This window comes from Branchiostoma lanceolatum, chromosome 2, assembly GCF_035083965.1.
Source record: "Branchiostoma lanceolatum isolate klBraLanc5 chromosome 2, klBraLanc5.hap2, whole genome shotgun sequence".
NCBI lineage: Eukaryota > Metazoa > Chordata > Leptocardii > Amphioxiformes > Branchiostomatidae > Branchiostoma > Branchiostoma lanceolatum.
The window spans coordinates 16,466,775-16,490,597 of record NC_089723.1 but is presented as its reverse complement, the minus strand read 5'-3'; the positions used below and the strand labels follow the sequence as shown (position 1 = coordinate 16,490,597).

Here is a 23,823-nt window from a genome sequence, read left to right as displayed (position 1 = left end):
GTCCATAGACTAGAGAATGCATTGCAAGTCGTACACGAACATAAAATGAATTCGAATATAAACGTTTAAAAACGTGAAGCTAAGGATCTTATCTTAGAACATTTCAAAATTTGTCTTATACATACCATAAGATCAAAGTATCCTGTAATACAGTATGGCTATTAGTAGACACAAAACAAACAAAGCAAAAGGCAATGTTATTGATATCTCCTTTATTTCCTCGGCTGTGTACCAATACAGTGGATTCCAAAGGTGCTTCCGCATATCCGTTACAAAATCACACCAGGCACCGGCGGTTTCCCCAACAGCCTTACGTCATCCATGTTTATCACAACGATATATCGTAAATAAATAAATAAATAGATAGATAGATAGATAGATAAAAAACAACAATGTCATGTCGTAGAAATCTGTACAGTCGCGACCATTGAAGTCTGTTTTCAGTACACATGGTATTGCTTGATACGGTGTACTTTTCTGCTATCACTATATATGTCATAGGCCCTATAGTCAACTCTTGTCCTACACTATACCATAATATTAACAGAAACGGTGATAACAGTTATCCCAGCCATGATACATGGCCTATTTGTTACTTATCACTTATGATAACTATTTCTTAGACAAGCGGCAAGGGCTATTGGAAGTAACATGAAGGTAGCTAAACCAAGATGAATCATTGTGAAGTTGCAAAATCAATTTTCTTTCACTGTCTATCCGCAAGTATTGTGCACCTAGCGATAAAACATTACTTGTTAAACGTTCAAAGACACAATATTCCTTTGAGAGTTCTAACATGCAGTAACAAACAAACGTTTCGTATGAGAGGAAATGTATAATCAGTATTCCATCCAAGCTATCACAAAGTTAAATAGTCTAGATTTATACAGCGTAACTATGCGAGTTAAATGCCTAGTCCAAGAAATTGCCGAAGTTAGATATATCAAATACTTGTTTGTTACACATTTCAAATACCCTGTTCAACGTTACAGTGCATGAAAATAGCAAGCAATCTCTGATACAGCTTGTCAAAAGACCTGGGTGTATGTCATTGGCACGTATGTACAAGATTCCCTGCAATATGGGTTGCCATAACAGTTCTACACCACAAAAGAGGCGTTTTCCTTTTCGACGATATGTGGCCACGTGATATGGTTGTTTGTATGGACCAACTAGTGAGGTTGTCATCTGATTGTCAATGTTACATATTAGTGGATAGCGGAACAATCTAATGTATATAAAGGTCACAGCAGCATTTTAGTGTAAAATCGTCGTAATCTGTCAGATATTATATTGCTAGTATGATCTGTGGGTTCATCATACGCGTTACTGACTCATGAAAACGCTGTCACAACTGACAGTTACTAGAAACGCCGTTAGTTACAATTATTGATTGTTAAACTTGCACATGAGGCAGCTAAAACGTGACTTTAGGGACCGAGGTTTCCCTGTTTTTCTCAACGTAAAATCACACCTCACATATTAACTTAAACACCACGCAAAATATGATACATTATCTCTCCCTCTGAGAAGTTTTGATCTTCCAAGCTTCGGACGAATCAACAAACTTCGCAATTTAACGTCACAGTGACTTCTATTTTTTTGCACGGACTGATATTCACATCTGACCAGTGAAAAATAATGATACTGTAAATGTTCGCGGTGGTTTTATGTTCGCGGTTTTCGTGGCGACCGGTTTACCGCGAACTTAAAGCCACCGCAAACATTTTTGTCCAATACTGTAGCAGTGTGTAACTATGGTGCTGCCGCGAACGTTAAACCACCGCGAACACTCCATTTTCGCCTTAGCACGAAATGAAAACCACGCGAACTTAAATGCATTTACAGTATATCTTCTTTGGTAATCACTGCTGATTTGATAAGATACACCAATGTCAAACTTGATAAAAAGTCTTCACCTGATACAAGTCCATCTAATGACTTACGTAGTTCAACGCACACTAAATGTACACATGTACAGTAATCAGCTTAAAAAATGTACACAAGCTCAAAAATGAAGTTTGTCACTGTCAGTATTTTGACGAGACATGACCGTCTAGGTCGGCACGCAACTTGTCAATTAGAACAACGTAATCAACCAGTTTTATGGTCTTCGTAATCATCATCATTAGTCTAGATAAATTGTACAATTAGACTAGGAACATTCGAATAAATTTCATGACACAAATGTGTAAAAAAAAATCAAAGGATTCTGTACACAGCACTAGTGTGAGCCCATGGCGAGTCACTAGTGTGAGATCATGGTGAGTCACTAGTGTGAGCCCATGTTGAGTCGCTAGTGTGAGATCATGGTGAGTCACTTGTGTGAGCCCATGATGAGTCACTAGTGTGAGCCCATGGTGAGTCACTAGTGTGAGCCCATGGTGAGTCACTAGTGTATGAGCCCATGGTGAGTCACTAGTGTGAGCCCATGGTGAGTCACTAGTGTATGAGCCCATGGTGAGTCACTTGTGTGAGCCCATGATGAGTCACTAGTGTGAGCCCATGGTGAGTCACTAGTGTGAGCCCATGGTGAGTCACTAGTGTATGAGCCCATGGTGAGTCACTAGTGTGAGCCCATGGTGAGTCACTAGTGTATGAGCCCATGGTGAGTCACTAGTGTGAGCCCATGGTGAGTCACTAGTGTGAGCCCATGGTGAGTCACTAGTGTGAGCCCATGGTGAGTCACTAGTGTGAGCCCATGGTGAGTGACTCCACGGACCCGGTGTCGCCTGCCATGGGCGGCAGCAGCTTGTACCAGCCCGACGTCTTCTGACTCAGGTCCAGCCGGTCCAGCTCCACCCGGATCTCACCAACACACTTGTTGCTGTCGAGGCCTTTCCCTTTCTTCCATATCATGAGCTGTAACCAAATTCATGAATACGTCAGACATGGATGTTCGTTACGTTGATGAAGTTCAATTTTGAACCAGTCAGTCAGTCAGACAGACGCATTCAGCAGTCACTGAGGAAAGACAGCGGATGCTGTCTGAAACGTCTGACTGTTTCAAAATCTTATCCAGGTGCTTGAGCAACTGTTTTTGGCGTATGGATGTTCGTTGTCTCTCCTTCTATACAACTTTATCATTTGAGAGGCTACCAGAACAAAAAAACGGAATAGTTCCACGTGGAATACGATAGTTACACGACTTCCTACTTTTGCAATGTAATTTTGTCTCATTACAGCACAAATGACATGCAATGACTACGTTTCCAAAATCATATCCAGTTGCTAGAGTAACCGCTATTTGGGATATGCAAAGATGTCTCTTATTAGCATAGTGTGTATCAATTCATTATCTCCCCTTTCCAAATCACATATGTTGCAGATGTCTTCTTCAGGGAGACACTGTAGCATGTCCTAATAGATTATGCAAATGATGTCAAAATTTACATAATCTATGTCTGATGAAGTTCACTTCGGCCTGTGCTAGAGGTCATACATACCTGAAGAACCCTGTTGTCGACGTCACAGGCCGGATAGAGCAGTTTCTTCTGGTAGTTCGGGTCGGAGCTCTGGTGCACAACCTTCGTCTTCCTCTTTTGCAGTTTTCGGCCCTCCTCGAGAAGGTACGTCTTCACGTAAGTGTCTGTAAGACCGACGAACAGGGGCACATTTAGTTAGTACTGAAACCAAGGGGTGTTATCGTGATGCCACTGTGCATGCAAGATATCACACCTCAATCAATCAGTTTACCAGCAGATCACACTCAGGCACAGGACCTGTTTAACATGTGTCCCTGGACACACTCAGGAAATAAGTTACATAAAAGTACAACATACACACACACACAGACAGACACAGGAAGTAATATTCTAGATAACTAATTATAACCCTAAATACAAGTCGCAACAACGTCTTTAAAAGCCCCTGTGGAAGTGTGGTGCCTGTGGAAAGTTTTTTTATGAATTTGTTCCATTGTACGGGTCCCTGATACTGTAGTTATGCCATTGAAAGACGTTTGATATGGTATATTCAGCAGGCATTTGCGTTAAGCTAGAATCAAACTGAACTCGGGTATGAATAATGACAGGAATATCCTCTTTGATTTTATAAAAGATAAGTTTCCTAGTTTTCATTATTTGGATAGCTTAGAAAAATGTGTATTCCTTATGAAACTAGACAAGCCATATCTCATGAACCCTGTATGCTTATTCACTTACAATTGCCTTAAGAAGCGAGAAGAAATTGAACATGTGCATAGCGGTATTAATTAGTATTTAGATATTAGTATTAGTTGTCAGATATCAAATTTCTGTTACCACTGTAACTATTCTTCTGCTTGTCACCATGACCTGTACTTAGCTCATCAGAGCATAAACGTGCAATAAAGGTCTTTCATTCATTCATTCATTCATTCATTAATTCATTCAATAATTGTCGTACCTGGTAGGGTGGTCTCAGCCTTGCCGCCGATTCCCCGCGCGCACAAGATGCTGACCTCCATGTTTCCCTTACTCATCAGCAGACTGAGGTTCACGTAGCCCAGGGAGGTGTCCGCTGCTACAATGGATCCAAAGAACACATCGTTTAAAAACCTACGCAAACTTGTTCAGGACTCTGGCCACAAACACGACGCCACGTTTGATGTAACGTTACATGTAACATGTGCCCCAGCATAAATACATGCTCGCACGGCGTTTAACAGGCGGAGAAAGCTTACAGACCATGTATGCATTTTCCTTGTTAGAAGAGCTGATATTTCATCCCATTGGTTTAACATTTGGCTCTGTCCGCGCGGTTTTAAGATAAATAACGTTTTGAATAAATCGGACGTTAATTGGTCATGTTACGTTAGCGAAAACCTTTCACTAGATTTGCAATTAGATCAAACTCTACTCACTGCATTCAAAGTTACTTATACTAGATGTATGCAGGATTGATGTCTTCTGCATTCATTTCAAATCATGACAAAACACTTTTGGTACTTTCTTCAACCCTAGCCTTTTCGTCCAAGTCGCTGATAGGGCTTGATGGGTTCCTCATCTATCTAACAGTAGTTGGCACACGCTTAAGAAGAGACTAGTACCTCAAATGCAGAAATGTGGGATTTACTTTCGCGGTAGAAACACAATGGAGAGTGTTCGTGGTGGTTTTGAGTTCGCTTTTGAAGCAATAGTATAGCGCTACAGTCACACAATGGAACGGCTTTTCGCGGTGGTTTTTACGTTCGCGGTAAATTGTTTACCGCAAAAACCGAGAAAATAAAAACCACCGCGAACATTTCTGCGATTTTACTCCGTAGGTGTAGAAGTGATGTGCCGATGACTTACCTTCCTTCGTAGTCCACATGACCTGAGCGGGACCGCCCGTCGTGTCTTCAGGCGCGGCCAGCTCGCCGTCACTGTCTCCGTCGGACGGCAGTAGGGACGATAGGGACCTGCCAACAGTCAAAAATAACAATAAAAATTTGCCCAAAATCGTCATTTCAAAATAAATTCATAGGATCACATAATCCTTGATGTATTACTATAATGTACATTCCTGCAAAGTGATATTGATAAACATCGAAGTACAAGCCAAGGAGAGCCTTTTTTCTAAAAATGGGCGTGGCCTTATGACTCTTAATGACGTAATCATGACGTCATACTAATTTGCATAAATTATCACCTTGCTTTAAGGTGCTACCTGAAAAAATTAAGGTTGAGGAAGGTTTATAAAGGTTTTTTTTCAATAACATCCCAAAACTCCTCAGCCACCCTTCAGCTGTACCTTAAAGGAAAGCTACACAATAAATTGAACATCCTTCTATGCTAAGCTTAATATCTTCCACAGACAAGTTCTTACTTCAAGTTGTTTTACATAGGTCCGTCACAGTTCTTGGATTTTCCACCGTTTGCAACTTATGCCGTGCTGACGCCTTCTCACCTGATAATTTTGGTACACTTAACAGTGACGTCATATAATTCAATCATCAGGTGAGAAGGCGATAATCTCACCTGATGATTGAGTTATATGACGTCAATGTTCTACATTTGTCACCTGATGATTGAATTATATGACGTCACTGTTAAGTGTACCATAATTATCAGGTGAGAAGGCGTCAGCACGGCATAAGTTGCAAATGGTGGAAGATCTAATCTGGTGATTTGAACTTGCACTGTTTTATCGATAAAGAAGCGCGAGAGAACTGGGGTTGTACTGAATATTGGTAGGTGAGAACATGAGATTCCCAAATATAATTCTTGGGACCTCATGAATGACGTCATCATGTTTGATTGACTATCTCATTAGTTTTTTTTTTTTTTTTCAAAGAAAAACTACAGAATTTTGGCAATCTAAATCAACACAAACTTTGTTTTCAATTGATAACGATAAAAGCTACACACTTACATTGGCGCCAACGAAAATATTCTAATGATCTATAGTTATAGAGAAATTATTCTAATCTTTTATTCTACATGACTGTTAAATCTGACTAACAGGCATTATTCATCAGTGTAGATATCTTTCCAACGATTTTTCAAAGAAAAAATGCGTAGTCTAGTGCAAAAGGAAGTCACCAATAAAAGCATACACTGCCTATACAATATTTTACTCGATCTTTATATACGGAGTTGAAACATTTACATCATTATGTTTGCGTTTCTTCATTCATATTTACATTATGCTCAGTTTATTCAAGTTACTTATATTCGAAATTTATGATTATTTCTGGTTTTCTGTCTACTACATCCAGATTATGTTTTCAGTTATGTTGACCTCTGACCTCTCTCGTTCATCTCTCGTTTATTTTTGATTTCACCACATTTGTTTTGTTGAATTCTTAGTTAACCAATTGTATAGTTTTTGCTTCATTCTATTTATTTGTATAGGGACTCCAGGAAGAATAGTGCATATTGTATATCACTAATGGAGATCTAAATAAAACAAAACAAAACAAATCATAACATTAAAGATGAGTATTCTATAAAACGTACATTTCACTTCCCAGAGACGACACAAAGCTGGAGGAACTTCCCGCGCGCTTTCGTGAAGATGGAGACTCGTAATCTAAACCTGAAGAAGAGAAGACGACAGTGACGATAACTTGTTAAGTCGTGATGTTATCCCTGGGAAAATGCTGTAATGCACAAATGAATGCATCGTACTTCATGGAATGAGCGACTGAACGAAGAAGGAAAGAAGATGATGAAGGGATGAAGTAAATGATCGGCATCAGAATTTTGGTGTGTGCAAACAAACTTGGGAGAACAGACAGGCAAAAAAACAACAAGCAATGAAAAACATAACATGGCGGCAACACCCCCCTCCCCCTTCACAGAGTTTATTGAGTTTATTGAGAAAATCAATTAGTGATCTAGCGCTGGTCTAGACTCGTGGTCTATCTGTCTGTACTCCGTTGTTCTTCGCACTTTACAAAATAGATTGTTGCCGATCGTTTACAGAATGTCACAGACACGTTTGTCACACCTGAAAGGAGGTGACTTCCAGATGGCACAGTATTGCAGCGCCGCCTACCGGTTCCACCTAAGCTATCTCTACCTGCATGGAATGAAGGGTTGATGGAAGGACAGATGAGGTGAGGAATGATGATAGATGAATGAGTGAATGATTTGCTTGTAGATGGAAAATAACGGTTGTAGGCTGATTACTATAACGTTTGAGAACAGGTTTGCCCATACGGCCTATTCTAAAGTGTAAGGTGTAAAGTGACTACACAGTATATGTAAATGAGGTACCTTCTGGCCGGGTGACGTCAGACGTTGTTCTGACCCGTCTGGACGCGAGTCGCTCCTGTTTCCGCTGCATCCACATTTCCTGGCTGGAGGGAGCTGGTGGTGGGGCGAAAAACAAGTATTAGTTACGGGTTTGCGTAGAAAAACCTTTGTTGGATCCGTTGGCATGTGTGGTGGCCGCCATCTTGAATTGTGACGTCACAGGGTCGCCATACCATTTTATCGGGAGGGTTTTTTTTGGGGGGGGGGGTCGCTAGCGTTCTTTCTACTTTTAACAAGTCGGCACACAACCATCACACATCCAACTCAAATAAAAAGAAAAATTCAATACCAATTCATATTTATAAAACGACCCCGTAATCGCTATTAAAACTAACATAGCAAACCTGAAGTATTTGTAGCACAAATACTTAACTCTAGTTATTCATTGTAACAGACAGAAACGTTCAACGTACATTTTGTCAGAACGCCATTTTGTCAGAACGCCATTTACGTCCATATTCTTTTAGTCATTGCTTTGCCATTTGTTGCCATACATAGTGCCGTGTAAAAGTGTCGAGCAATAAAGTTCATTTATTCATTTATGGTTGTGGACTGGAGGCTATCTGTGTCTGTCCTGTCATGAACGAATGTAGGGCACTATTTGTCGTGATTTGTTTACTATCCACACTGCGCAATCATCGGATCATCCTAATATAAGTTATGGGACAGTGCCGAAGTCGCGCGGAGAGAGCCGAGTCCCCGAAGATGGGCAGTTCTTGTGTATCAGGGTAGGTGGGTGGGTGGGTTTTGAAAATCCAGAGCTATCTTTTTAATCCCGTTCTAATCACCCCTCCTGCACCTATACTGAAGGGTCGGCCCCAACCGCGCTCTCCGGTGTTGCGGATGTCTCCGAATGAAAAGGCCACAGTGATAAGGCGCGTATGCCTTATATAGTGTTGGTTGATCAGGTTATTTCGGATAACCAATGACAGCGCAGTAATGATTTGTGCTAATTTCAGAAGATGTGAATTGAAAGGAAAGTTGAATAGCACACTGTTATTTCATTATATTGTAATTTGTAGAAAATGAAGTATTTTGAAGACGTACATGGTGAACGCCGGAGGCTTTCCTTTGATCGCGAAGTCGGTAGTTCTCCCTTGTCAGCGCGGTTGTCGACTCTGTCGGCGGGAGAATCGACTCGGACATCCGACGGGACCATGATCGTCACCCCGGTGGCTGTGGCGGGACAAGCGAGTGGAGTTAGGAACTATGTTTTGTCAAATTCGTTGGCATTTCTAACAGACTGAAAGTGCATCTTCAGAAATATGATTGAAGGAATATTTCTATCACGCCTGACGTCAAATTCGGTTTAATATTCAATGGGCCGATCTGTTAATCTCCAAGTAGATCTCCACGGTGCGCCGAAAATCGTACATATGCTAGCCAAGAAGCTCCGGTCAGTCGTTAAGCTCCAATCCGCCCCCGAAGGCTCCAATCCGCCCCCGCGGCTGACCGGAGCTTCTCTGGCTAGCATATATACGATTTTCGGCGCACCGTGGAGATCTGCTTGGATATTACTGATCTGTAACGTTACCTGAACTGTAGCTGGATTTCCGCATGTGTTGCCTCTGTCCGGACACCTCGCCTGATGAGGACGGGCTGTTGTGGAGGTACTGCGGCTCTACAGGTAACCGGAGAGGCCAGCTCCTGGTGTCGCCTTTGGTCAGGTTGGACTGGTACAGGCTCCCTCCTCGCACGTTGGGACACGACTCCGCAGATGCCCTTGCGCCCTACGACAGACATGAATGAATGAATGAATGAACTTTATTGCTCAACAATCGTACATGGTACAATGTATGACAATGGGATGTCCCTGTGGTGTAGTGGTCTGCGCTTCTGTTACTAGCCACATCTGGTTCAAATTACTTGGACCAGAAGGCCCGGGTTCAAGCCTCGGGTAGGACACCTCTGGACAAGAGACGCATTGAGTCATACCAAAGACTTTATAAAAATGGTACATACTTCTGAAACAGTATGGAAGTTAAACACACTCCACTGCCAGTGGACTAGCCCCCTGCTGCAGTGATTGCACCACAGTGTGGCCCGGGGCAATGAAACGGGGATTGGCACCGCCCTATACACCTTATGGTGTGGGAGGATTTTAGCTTCAATGTATGGCATTGAATTAACAATACTGCAAAGCTAATCTGTATATCCTACAATTACAGCTAAAAATATTATCGATAACAGTATAGGGGTTACGATATAGTCATGTATCGGTAGGTAATTTGGTCTCGCTTTTGGAATGACGTATGAGACATTGACCTATGTAGGCGGATATAGGAGTTTGGCATGGCAACAATGCATAGAAAGTATAGTTTTGTGAATGGTTGTGAACAGCTGGAAAACATGTCAGTAAAAGGAAAGACACACGAAGTTCGATAACGTTCGATAATAAACGAGTTCTTACCATGGCCATGGGCGGTGCCGTGAGATGACTCCTGCTCCCACTCCCTTGTTCCCGGTAACTGCGAGGCATGGACTGACTTCCAAACCTGAAGGACATGACACATGCATAAATAGCGTTATCTTCCTCTAGAATATCACATTCAGAATTCTCTGTATCACGCTCCGTGATCGCATACCAAATGTTGAAATCAGAGCCAAACTCGGGGCAAGGTGGTTTGGACACGTCATAAGACGACCCCACAAACACTAGTGTACAAAGCCTACGGCCAGGAGTTCGCTACCCGAAGACCCCGGGGAAGACCACCGAAGAGATGGAAATACCAAATTGTGAAGGACATGGGCTTAAACAGTCGGGAAGCAGAGGCTAGGGCAAGGGACAGGACTGCTTGGAGGATCCTCCTAGAAAGCAAGGGGCCAGTTTCTGGCCTGAGCACGTAGGCAGGCAGGTAATATTGTATCCGCATCTTAATTGTCATCTCCTTCATCCGAGATCTAGCGTTCGAAATATTGGCACCGGAAACCAGCAAAAGAAGCCGTATTGTAGGCATGAGGTAAATGTCATTGAAAAATGTCATCACTTCGAAATCAAGATGTTTTTGTTTGTGGTACTTACGGTGACAGGCCGGGGCATGTCATGGTGAGGGTCACGTGGTTCTCGTCACGGGTGGCGTCGATGACGCGTTTTGTCTGTTCAAAGGTCAAGTCCGTGAGAGGGAAGCCGTTCCACAGCAGCACAGTATAGCCTGCAAAAAGGATAACCACAAGCAATTAACGCTATGTGTTTGTAAGGGTGACCCCAAAGTTGCGTTGCGCAGTAGAGTGTAAAACATTTGAATACCTTCATAGTCCCTTCTTAAAATCTTTGAAACCTTTGTTTTCCTTGAAATTTTTTGCTTTTTGCCCAATCTGGAGACATTTTGGTTAGAGGGAACAGGTAGGGTTTTAACTTTCCCATTTTGGTTGAAATTTGTTTAGTTTCCCATTTTAGTTGGCGTAAGGATAGATGTGAGTTGTTGGGTCATGCGGAGGGATACATCAGAAATCTGGGGTCAAAGGTAGGGTTTCCTTGAAACTGTCAGCTTTCCTCGGAGTTTCAAAGCAGTACAACCCTCTGTTTTCCTTGCATGGTTATCAACTAAACCCTTTTGACTTTCCAGTGTAGAAGAATTTTTAAGATTGAAGTTTGGGTTAGTACTTTTATGAAGCCTTGTTTCAGTGTATCTTAACATGCCTTCCTATGGGCAGCCATAACGTAAAGGTCAGCTCTGTAGACGTATTCGTATGCACTTGGCCATCGTCAATGATTTTGGTGTGTGAGGGATGGAGAACAGATCTGACACGGTAGTTGCATAGCAACACGAACAAATATACATGTTGCTATTGTGCACCCCAAATCACCTATTTATATTTCATATTTTAAAAGAATTCTAACAGATATCCTTCACCTGTCCTATCCTGATATTAATCTTAGTCTTCGGGTCTGACAGTATACGTTGTCAATTGTGTTCGTAGAGGTATAAATGCCTGCATGAATCTCGAGCTAACGTAAGATCAATTACTCTAATTTCAAATCTGCCCGGGGTTATTTCGTTCGCCACTTTCGGCATTTTCTGCCTTTCTGTGTCTCTCTCTGATGGTGCTTGCTATCTGGAGGGTGCGTAGCCACAAGAAAGCGCGCGGCCATGAAAAAGAGAATCGCAGATACGCAGAAAAGGCCAGAAAAGACTAGTAGTAACGCAGACGTTACCTGGTCTGACGTCAGCCTTGTCGGCTGGACCACCCTCCCGGACGTCGGTGACGTAAGCCGCAAGTCGACCGTTTTCTGTCTTCACGCCTCCGGTGACTTGTAGGCCGAAGTTAGCCGCTGTAAAATCACGCACTGTCGGTGAAAACATAGCATTGGTGGTTTATGTTTTAAGACAGACGGAAAAGACGCAACAAAGTCTATATATAGCTTTGGTAAATATATATATATTTAGGTAAATTGCGGATGTCGTCATTGTCTACTCTCCAAGCAGAGGACGGGTTCCGGCAGTTTTGTTAGAAATTTCGTGTTTTTAGGCGTTTTTGTTTGTCTCTATAAACTTAGAACACGTAAAAAAACCTGCCGGAACCCATCCTCTGCTTGGAGAGAAGTCATTGTCTACTTTTGGCCATGTTTGTCAACACTGTCTTGTCACTGATTTTTCTCTCAAATGGTGTTTGGAATGTTAGGAAATGTTACTTTATCTGAACACTATCTGCTATACGTGTATATATATATATATATATATATATATATGAGTGTCTTAAGTTAGTGATACAAAACCTTGGGATGAACCTCGAAGTTGGAGGTTTATCCCGCGGTTCGAAGGCTTGTTATGTCGCTGGATAAAAGGAACAAGGATAGGTTGAGCGGTATATTGTACTTACTTCTCAATTCCTCTGTCCGCCTGTCATTGAACAATGTGACCTCAAACGACCCTGGTGGGTGAAGGTCCTGCGGACAAGCAGAAAACGATATTAGTAGAACGTAGCACCTAATAACAGTATTTGTAACATGTAAAAGAACCGTCAATGGAGACATTTTCTTCTTACAACAAAAAGGGATTAAGGAGAAATGTTTGCGACATCAAATCCCTATGATGACTACACAGGTGCAAGAAGATTTGATAGAAGCTCCTCGACAGGTGAATGGTTTCTCACCTGAAGTTCTGAGGGTCTGCATGTATCAGATTTGGCGTCTCGTCTCCACGCTGTTCCCGGAGGCGGTCTGGCCGGCTGGTCTATGCTCGCCGTCCGGCAAAGGAAGATCGGCGGGGGCGCATGCGCACCTGTGCGGTAAATATCCTCCTCACACGATATAGTTGGGTATCTAACCGGCCCGCGAGGTCTTTTTGTGTTGTATCTGTCGACTGCGATTCTCGGCAAACTTTGTGTTGATTCGCTCTGGATGTGCATGCCCACCATGCCGATCTTGCGGCGGTCTAGCCTTACTGAGGTGGGAGAATCAAGGCTGTGCCCAATATCCTGCAAATCGTCGTTCAGTGAAGACGTCAGGAGCATCACATCTCCACCGATTTCCGAGAAAGCACGAGCGGTCAGGCTTTCTTTTGATACTGCTGGGTAGAATTCCGCTTGGTTGTCATCTCTCGCCAGTGTCGGACTCTTCGAGAGGTCAGACTTACTCCGTCGTTTGGCTCTTAGTTCCCGGAGGCTGTCGTGCCTCTCCATGACGATTTGCTCCCTCGTCGGGGGTTCAGGGTCGTCGGTGATAGCGACAGACCGTTGCAAACATCTATGGGACGAACGGTTTTTCCTCTTGGCTATTGTTTTGGGTCTCAGTTCACCAATGTCCTCAGAGTCTGTTTTGATGTCCCTTAGACGGGTACGACCTCCGTTGGCGCGTCTAGAAGCTCCCTCTTCCTGGTGTTACAATAATTACAAGAAAAAGGCTCGGGATAAATCGTTACGCTTGGATATCAAATGTCATTCCAGAAATACCACTTTTGTACAGAAATTCTATTTTCATTCTGATTCAAAACAATAAAGTGCATAATTTCTTTCCAACTAAGTTCGTCTTTCTTCATTCTACATTTGTTTAGACTGTTGTTGGGGATGGTGGCATTTCGGGCACTGGACAGTCTACAAAAAGTGAAATGCTACTCAACGATAACGTTAAGCTTTAAACTAAAAGAGAAGTGAATGCTGTGACAAAAATTCAGTCGTACTGTTTCAATCAAAATGTAACTAACCTTGTCAGATTCGATGTCGAGTTCTTTGACGTCACGTATTCTGGTGAGCAGTTCGCGCACGGATACAGCCGGCCTGTTCACGGTGCCGTGGTACCACCTTCCCGTCATGCACAGCAGCTGGCGTTTCAGCTGGCAGAGGTTGCAGTGCCATCTCTCTCTACCTGTCGTCATCTGTACAACATAATGAACGAAAAAAGTTTACTTTTTTTACTTTGATTTTTGACAGACAAGAACGACATGGCACTGCGCTCAAGTTTTTATAACTTATATTAACAGTGCCACATACAGATAACAACATACCCATTTTTAATGTTATACACCTGGGCAAAGTCGTGTAAAGTGCCTTTCCCAAGAGCACAACATCGATGACGTCAGGGGGATTCGAACTCAGGACCTCTTGGTTCTGAGTCGAACACCCTGCCGTTACGCCACACGACCCCACAAAAAGTTAACTTTGAGACAAATGTCCTGAACTTCTTGATAAAAGGAACAAAATGGAATAAACAAATCCACTAAAGGCGAAAGAAAACAATTCTGTGAAATACTAAACAGGTGCGAGAGACGGAAATGGAACGTGTTACAAACAATTCATAACCATCTGCGGTCTTCAAACAGCGAAATGAATCAAATGCCCTCGCTGAAAGCGACTAAACACTGCTTTGTACTGTACCGATAATTCAAGAACCGACACGTACCTCTGCAACAATTCGGCAGAACGTTCCGCATCTGCTGCAGACTCTCCTCTTGCAGTCCACGCACAGTTTGCCGATGCCGTCCGCGAACTTGGTCTTGAAGCAGAGGCGGCAGAGGCGCAGATCAATGACGGGCACGCAGCCCAGGCCACGCGGGGTGGCGGCCGACTGCTCCAGATGTCTCACGTTCGTCTCAAACTCCTCTATCATCTTCTTCAGCTTCCTGGGGCGAGAAATAGTTATGTATGTAGGTCAGGTCACCTTCGTTCGCTCATTAGTCCGTTCAGACCCTAGTGGCACATAGGGTTTCCTTACTGTCACATCAGTAGCAGGGCGGATTTGTTAACAGGAGGGGTTGCTAGCCTTTCCCCTTTAACGTGCTTTAATAAAGGGATCCGAATTTGACGTCAATTCCGAAAGACGGGTGCAGCAGCCCCAAACGAGATGTCCCAAACCCAGGCTTTAACCTAGCCTGAGTACCAGCCTCCGTAGTGACCGCTGGATCAAAAATAAAAATCGCTTGCTAACCACGGATAGCAAGCGAATATGTTTGAGCCGGTGGTCACTACGGAGGCTGGTACTCAGGCTAGCTTTAACCGGGGTCTCCAAGTTAGCAACTATGTGGAACCAGGAGCTCAACTGTGAGGCTGCCACCAAATGAGCTAGAGGGACATCCCTCAGGTCACAATAGGAGACTGCTATTAGCAGAAGTCCTATTCTAGTAAACGACGATCTTCGTTGAGATTTTTCACTACACACATGTAATCTTTTCTTGTATGAGATTTTCTTTTCTTCAATGCATGTTTCTGGTTCACATGACTACAGAAGTTTCGCAAATTGTTGCGACACTTTTCCTACCTTTATGGTGAAAAAAGTATTTTCATTTTATTGGATTTCCACATGTTGCCTGACAGTTGAGAAAGAATAAACATCTAACGTTAACTGTTGGTTTTGACTGTGAAAAGAAAAATTCAATAAAACAATTTCATTTTCTCCATTACGTACACGTTTTGTTTTTACATAACCTGACCAAACAGTTTTCTTCAACCACAAAAATGGCGTATCATTGACGCAAGTCTAACGTCAGTCGTACCGCAGTTCAAATGAGTTTTTTCAATGCATGTTTCTGGTTCACATGACTACAGAAGTTTCGCAAATTGTTGCGACAATTTTCTTACCTTTATGGTAAAAATAATATGTTCATTTTATTGGATTTCCACATGTTGTATAACAGTTGAGAAAGAATAAACATCTAACGTTAACTGTTGGTTTTGACTGTGAAAATAAAAATTCAATAAAACAATTTCATTTTCTCCATTACGTATACGTTTTGTTTTTACATAACCTGACCAAACAGTTTTTTTCAACCACAAAAATGGCGTAGCATGGACGCAAATCTTACGTCAGTCGTACCGCAGTTCAAAGGAGTTTTTTCAATGCATTTTTCTGGTTCACATGACTACAGAAGTTTCGGAAATTGTTGCGACAAGTTTCTTACCTTTATGGTGAAAAAAACATGTTCATTTTATTGGATTTCCACATGTTGTCTAACAGTGGAGAAAGAATAAACATCTAACGTTAACTGCTGGTTTTGACTGTGAAAATAAAAATTCAATAAAACAATTTCATTTTCTCCATTACGTACACGTTTTGTTTTTACATAACCTGACCAAACAGATATCTTCAACCACAAAAATGGCGTACCATTGACGCAAATCTTACGTCAGTCGTACCACAGTTCAAAGAAGTTTGGGCACGAATCACTGGATAATGTTATTTGCAATTAAGGTCACTTTGTATGTGTGTTGTCATGATTCCTGGGTAACGGGATGCCATACTGGGAATTTGTACAGGGAAAATAGGCACCTGTTTTCTTCGTGCCAATTAACGTGCATAATAATGGCGCTGTTGATTGTAGAAAACATGTAACGTTAGTGGAAACATATTGATCTTTAGGACAGGATAACACCGTGAAGAACGTTCTTTCTTGTCCTTTTTAAATAGAGATTGTCATTGGATAGAAATGTATTTTGCTTGCCATTGTGCGTATATGGCAGCAACCAGAGGTTTCACTCTCTCTGTCTCTGTATCTAGATTTATATTTCCAGTAAAGCCGCCCCTCAGTGTAACACGCAGTGCACTTGCGAATAAGGTACAAAGTATGTCATTACTAATGATAAGAGACTGATCAGATAGACCCGTAGGGGGTATGTGAATATGAAAAGCAAAGGAGAATTTGTTGAAATTTTGAACAATGTAATAACTTATCTTTGGTTGATATTGTATTTTTTTGCCATTTGTATTCGCCGCTGATCAGTCACTGTTAGTTCTTTTTGTTATTTATGTTCTCATGATTCTGTTGATATGGACTTTTCATATTAATTTTGTCAACTTAGGTTCTATTTAACTTCAATATTCTGTTATCTTTGGTTGGTACTGAATTTGTTAAATTTATTTGCCAATGAGGCTGCTATTACTATTATTTTGGATATTACTTATATTTACAAGTATTCCATTTCTGTTTCCACCTTTACTTATTGTTTTTGGATCCGTGGCTTATGTTCTTTTTCCTGTACTTTGATTTTCTCTTGTTTGTATTATGTGTTCATTTTGTGAAATGCAATAGAAAATTTGAAAAAAGGAGGATTATAAAGAAAAACAAGCAAGTTGAAAAATGCAAAGAGGGGAAAATTATTGAAAAATGCAGGTAGAATCAAGTGTACGGGTAAGTAACCCGGTCAACAGCGGCTAGGGAATTATCATGCCTCCTGAGGAGGAAGACATGGTAATCAAAATAGCCGTCATATTAAAAGCAGCGGTGACGTGAAGGCAAATCAGCACCAAGGAGAGATAAAAGGGCCGGTCTAATACTCATGTTATATTCAACACAGCGTGGCGCGTGGGGATGAATATCCAGCAGCATCAAAAAGGATATAGGTTTGAAGTAAGATGACTTGAGGGTGTATTTTCAATTCACTGCAGGTCTTCAAACGCTTAATGACGTCGTAGTTGCTGGTGACGTCAGCTTGTAACTGGGGCAAGAATTACCCGGCAAATGATACTGTTGCTAAGCTTCCACGGACGTAACGCACGAAAATGAGAGAAAAACAATTTCGCCTGATATGAGGGGCTTCGTCTGTGTGTGTGTTTTTGTGTGAGTTTTTGCTCTGTGTGTGTGTGTGTGTGTGTGTCTGTGTCTCTCTCTATCTCTCTCTGTATGTATGTGTGTGTGTGTCTGTGTGTGTGTGTGTCTGTGTGTGTCTCTCTCTGTATGTGTGTGTGTGTCTGTGTGTGTGTGTGTGTCTGTGTGTGTGTCTCTCTCTCTCTGTATGTGTGTCTGTGTGTGTGTGTGTGTGTGTGTGTGTGTGTGTGTCTCTCTCTCTCTCTGTGTGTATGTGTGTGTGTGTGTGTGTGTGTGTGTGTGTGTGTGTACAGTATGTGTATGGGTGGGTGGGGCGGTCAAGGAAAGAGGGACAAAAATTCATGGCACGTTGCTTTAAGCATGATCGTGTTTACAATACCGTTGTTCCTATAACTAGGATTTCATGCCGCATACTTATTTATCTTCTCTGTTATTCTATGATGCTACTCAACTGGATTCATTGAAGTGGAATGACTTCCGAGATGCGCGTTTTTGATCTTAAACCGCCCACAGCTTTTTGCAGCAGGATACCATATTTGGTGAATTCGGAGAAGCCCTAACTTCGTGTGGTCTTTTATGACGCAGAGACATCGACGCGGAAATCCGTCACCATGGTGACCACGGTTGTTTTGTATGATTGTTTTGACCTACTTCGTCGCACGCCAAAACAAACTCAACATGGTCAAGTGGTAATCCTAAACGTACACAAAGAGCCAATTGATACTTTCCCTTGGATACATAATGAGTTAAACCGGCCATTCGTCCCGGAAGAAGTATAGTAGCGATAGTTGAGCGAATGTAGAATAGCTTTGCCTCGGCTCTATTACTAGCTGCAGTCACAATCTTGGCGACAATTGAATTACATCTTCTGCGTTTGGTGTTTAAAGGCACACTATGTAAGATTTTGGCGCAAAAATTGAAATTATTTTTGCGAATAAATCTTTATGTGAATGGTATTGACATGTACAACCCCTTTTCAGCATATTTTCTTCATTATTTCGTCTATTTTGGGTGTTTGTGAACTGTGCAAAAACAAAACAAAAACTCCCGGACACCACCTCAATAGTAGATAAACAACAACATCCCAGTGCACTGGAGGACCCCTATGGTGGTCTTATCATATGTCTAAGTTGGCTGATAAATAAGACAATTCAGTGTAGCCAAGACATGTCACCTGGCTAATAAAAATAAACTAAGTAAGTTCAGCGTAGCTTGTCTGTTCGACTTGCCGATCAGCTTATGTAAGTCCCTATAAACCTCAGTCTATCGAACACAATCAGACAGGTACTACAGCTTGAGCTTAACCAACCTACAAAATATACAAATTATTTTTGTGATGAGTCTTGCGTCAAAAAGTATGGATCACAGCCGTCTGGGTGTGCGAGGAAAAAATGTTTCTACCTACTTTTCTCTTTGTTCTTCTAACTGCTCCAGTTCTTCCTGTCGCTCCAGCACCGCCTCCAGCGTCCGGATCTCTTCGGCTGTCAAAGCCGACAGGTCCGGCATCGGGGGCGAGTTGGGCACGGCGGCGGCCGGTGAGGCGGTGGACGCAGGCTGCTCCCGGGGCGCCGACCACTTCAACACCCGCTGAATCATCCCTGCGCTAGAACCGGCACGGCATCGTCAGTGTAAACAATCCTTGGAAGATAGAATTCCCTATCGTACTACCACGCCTCACATCAACGTACATTCCAGTAAATAATGGCAACAGTTTTATAAAAAGTAAGGGTCCGCACGAAAGCGTAACGGCGAGTGTGTGCGGCAAAACAAGAAGCTGGAAACGCGAGGCAGTACGTAAGTAGAGTTGAGCCCCAGCGGAGTTAACGGAAGTGGGCGCGGCTTGGTGACGCACGGCTGGCGCACATCTACGCACCTACATGCCTGCCTCGCGTGGGATCCGTCAACACTGGCGAACATCGCGCCGGGAATTATATTATCACTGAGATATTAAAAGCAATTCTAGCAGAAATCAATGAATATTAATATTTACGTATACAATAAAAATATGCCTTTGTTATCCCGGCGTGTTGAAACCTGACAACCGCGAGTAGCGACGGAGACAGTCTTCAGATCCGCTCATGGTGTTTTACGGTCTTACCACAAAGAGAAAACAGTCGCTACAAGCTCTTAATATAACAGAGTGGAGGGGGGGGGGAGTACCACATCCAGCAGGCAATACTAAATAGTCGCAAGCATGGGCCAACTGTAATCAGACAGATACATTACATCTAATGATTGCTGCATACTAAGTTTCAGAAAAAAAGTTGAATTGGAATATTTCGAAAAAAATTCGGACGTAAGCGCACATGTTGAAAATAAGGCTACATTGTCAAGAATTAAGGTATATTATCGTGTTCCGTTGTTCATGCCAACACGATTTACTACCTTTTAGGAGTTTCAGGTCCATCTCCCAAACACTCAGCGATCTGATTGGCTCTCCCTCCCAGCTTCGCGAGCTCGAACATACCTGCGTGGCTCCCCCCTTCCCGTCTCGCAAGATACGGAACGCAACACCGCATTAGCTATATAATCACGCCACTCATTACGGAAGTAGGCTGTGTTTACGCTAACGGCGAGCGTGGGCTCGACCAATCGACGAAAATAAAATCAGCCGGAAAACACGACGCCTAATATGATAAAGGTTTACACATCATAACGTTTGGGATCCCCAACCTTGCTGAAACGGCCGCCAACCATGGAAGTGCTGCACTGATGACGCTTTGACCCCGGGCGCCGCCTGTGTGTTTGTACAAGCCTTATATACCGTGAATGTTTCTTCCACGTTGTCGTTTACGTTTGCGGAAGTCCAGCTGACGACATGCTGACGCGTTTATACGCGTCAATCGGCTTGATTAGACGAAACATCAGGGCTCAAGGATGCGAGGCGGAATGGGAGCTTACTGGGACACACCTGATGCCGCCGTCGGCAACTGGAGAAGCGTTAGAGGAGAATCCTTTGTGAAATCAAACCTGCCCGGCCTGCCATCTAGAGAAACCAACCACTTCCCGTCATAAGCCACGTTAAAACAGTCCCGTCCAATTTGATGGTTTGTTAAAAGGCAACCCAAGCAATATTAGGGCCCGAAAATCGGATTTTGAAAGTCAATTTATTTAGTCATTTCTATACATGATTTTTTCAAACAACACTATCACAATGTATAGTGACGTCCATGATGCAAAAATTATGACTCCGTTGTTATGTGATAACTCACTGAAAATCGTCGCCGGGGTTTTTGTAGGCTCGCGAAATTAAGGGGATCATTGTATGGCATGTTTTTGCACGGTTTTATAATGCTCAAAGGATGAAGTTATTACACAAATGTTCTAGACAGTGTTAGTAAATGCCACTACAATAAAGATCTCAGCATTTCTTTATTTCCATTTTTTGTCCCTAATATTGCTTTGGTTGCCTTTAAATACCCTCTGCCAAGTAGCTAGCTGTCTATACCTGATGATGTTGTTTCACACAACCAGCAACCACTTTTTTGCAGTTCCATGAATCATTCATGCCTCAGTCAACACCCGAAATCGTTGACGATTGTTACTTACACAATATGAAAACAATAAAGCACATATATGCTACCCAAAGTACAAATTGAACCAGCGAGAATGTTGGCATGCTGGGGGGGGGGGGGGGGTTGGGGTGGGCTAGAACACTTTTGGGGGACTATTCTAGGAACAGAAAACCTACCCAAAGATCATCTTTCATTTTCCGACAAACGCGACTCTCATATGTATTTATATATATCACTTTTTGATGGTATGTCCCAAATATTTTGATGCGCGTAATTCACTATACTCAATGCTATCGTCGGATCTACCAGGATTTATCTCAATGGACTTGAATAGAAAATTTAAGTACATAATGAAATGTGACAACCCATGCATGGTATACATTGGGAAGTATATCAAAGAATCTCTAGACCTTAGAAACTCCTCCAATGATTGTGAAATCCCATTGTCATCCCATACTACTACACCATATTGTATAAGATAGACTGATTAGCCTAATAGAATGTTATCCATGCACCAGTGAATGCCATACTTTGTACCTTGTACAATAAAGTTATTATTATTATTATTATAAAACACGTCAAAAACAAGCCGGAAACGAACCTCTGCTTGGTCGGGTAAAGAGCTCTGGTTTCATGTCCCAATGAAAGGGACTATGTCCTTGGTTCTTTTCTTTAAACTAACGGTTCGGCCGATCGGATGCTATGTGCGAAGACGGATGTGCGTCACTGGCTTCTTCATGTCAGTTTGAACAATGGAATCTGTAGGACCGTGCAAGGCACAGCCGTCAGTGTAATTTCTACCATCCCCGTAACGATGTGAACTTCCTGACAAGACAATGTTGTTTTCAGTGCGTCGCTGGCAGCTTCGCTTTTGCGTGAATTCTCAAGCACTTCTGGATTCGACAACAACAAGCTATCTGCCACCCAAAAATCAAGACCACAGCACGTCCAGATCAAAAGAAAATTGAATTTCTGCTGCAGTACCAAGGTCACATACCAGGGGGCCCAAAATCGACTTTGAATTTCGGCTTCACAACACCCTCCCACATACCAAATATCATTGTAATCCATTAGGAGGCTCTTGAGTTATGCTGACTGGAGTGGTGCGGAAACACAAACATACACACATACACACACACACACACACACACACACACACACACACACACACACACACACACACACACAAAACAATACCTCCATTTTTCATGGAGATAAATAGATAAAAAGGCGCGCACTCTCCTCTACTGTCATCTCCAGAATGCCCCCCTACAGGATTGGGATTCGCGACATCCTCCACAACAGCCACTCATCGGAGGAGGTCCTGCTATCATCCTAGCCTCTTCCAGGCTCCACAGGTCGCTGGAAAAATAGTAGAAATTCGCCAAATAGACAGATAACATGCCAGAGGAGTTAGCTGGCCAGGGAGTACAGTTTGCGACCGAGGGAGCCTGTAGGGAGTCGGCTTCTTCAAATGATATAAAAGTAATCCAGCCATTATTCATACAAAAGAACTAGCTCAGCGCTGAGGTCGCAAACTGTACCCCTGGCCAGCTAACTCCTCTTGCATGTTATCTGTCTATTTGGCGGATTTCTACTATTTTGCCAGCGACCTGTGGGGCCTGCAGCTGGTAGAGGCTACCATCATCCGACGTTGAACCGTAAGCGGGTGGAGGCACGTCGAAAACACAACAACAAATTCTCATGGTGAACAAAACCTAGTCACAAATTGAAACGCTTTTGCACCGACTTTGACTTTAAGCATAGAGGCTTCAATATCTTATGTTCATCTGACAAAAAAAGAAGTAAGTCAAATGTTAGTCCAACAACTCAGCCGCAAGCCACCCCGCCCTCCCATGCTCCACATACGTTCTGCTATAATACGCATATCAATAGGCAGGAGAAGTCAATGCCGTAACTGCTACAGTGGAGTGCTCGCTGCGCAAGTTGGAATTCAGCGGCACTTACCCCGAGAGAGACACCTAGACACGAGCATCCAATTAACGTGACAGCCTTCTGCCTACTTTCCATATAATAGGCTCCAGCTTTCATGCCTGTTCCGTAACCCGAGCTATCTAGGTACGAAATAAAAGGTCATGCCGCCTCTGCTTATAGGTTATAGATATAGACAGGTGAGATTATTCTACTTTAGTATCCAACACTACATCAACATACCTTGCATACGTGGTGGTCTTATATAAGCCTATCAAAACACTACGTTGTCATGTTTCTTGGAAAGCCGCTGTGTTTTTCCGCATGCTTTCTTCGCAACCCACCGTGCCATGAGCATTTTTCACATACGTCATACTTAGCGCGCGAAATTGAATCGACTATCGTAATTCTAGCTGCCGTTTGAACAGATACAGGAAATATATGGGACAAATGCGCTATTAATGCACAAGAAGAGTACCACCATTGTGGCAAAGCGTCTTAATGATCTATGCGTTTTTCTTTGGTCCAGCCGACAGGCCTGTCCTACTAGCCAAGCGGAAACATTCTTCGCAATATCGCCTCAGTTCGTTCACATGTTTCATGGCACCAGGAGAACGTTCCGTCAGTAAGCAGAGACGAGATGTGACCTGTACTTAATCGAACATTCCATTGTACTCC

At 42.7% G+C, this 23,823-nt stretch overlaps 1 protein-coding gene across 3 annotated transcripts; it reads right to left on the bottom strand.

Annotated features, from left to right (window-relative positions):
• Nucleotides 1-195: 195 nt before the first annotated feature.
• LOC136427622 (regulating synaptic membrane exocytosis protein 2-like) lies at nucleotides 196-19,718 on the bottom strand. 3 transcript variants are annotated; one of them, XM_066416605.1, is made up of 17 exons: nucleotides 19,104-19,718; nucleotides 14,560-14,779; nucleotides 13,865-14,035; nucleotides 12,816-13,535; nucleotides 12,543-12,609; nucleotides 11,878-12,009; nucleotides 10,744-10,873; nucleotides 10,132-10,216; nucleotides 9,256-9,451; nucleotides 8,769-8,897; nucleotides 7,683-7,775; nucleotides 7,414-7,485; nucleotides 6,921-6,999; nucleotides 5,274-5,380; nucleotides 4,387-4,503; nucleotides 3,447-3,589; nucleotides 196-2,862 (listed from the first exon to the last, which is right to left on the bottom strand). In XM_066416605.1, the coding sequence occupies exons 1-17, from the start codon at nucleotides 19,292-19,294 to the stop codon at nucleotides 2,689-2,691; spliced, it is 2,826 nt and encodes a 941-aa protein (XP_066272702.1). In that variant the 5' UTR covers nucleotides 19,295-19,718; the 3' UTR covers nucleotides 196-2,688. The 3 variants fall into 3 exon arrangements, with proteins under 3 accessions (XP_066272702.1, XP_066272703.1, XP_066272704.1); XM_066416606.1 differs by having other exon boundaries at nucleotides 11,878-11,994; XM_066416607.1 differs by lacking the exon at nucleotides 7,414-7,485 and having other exon boundaries at nucleotides 19,104-19,717.
• Between the last annotated feature and the right edge of the window lie 4,105 nt (nucleotides 19,719-23,823).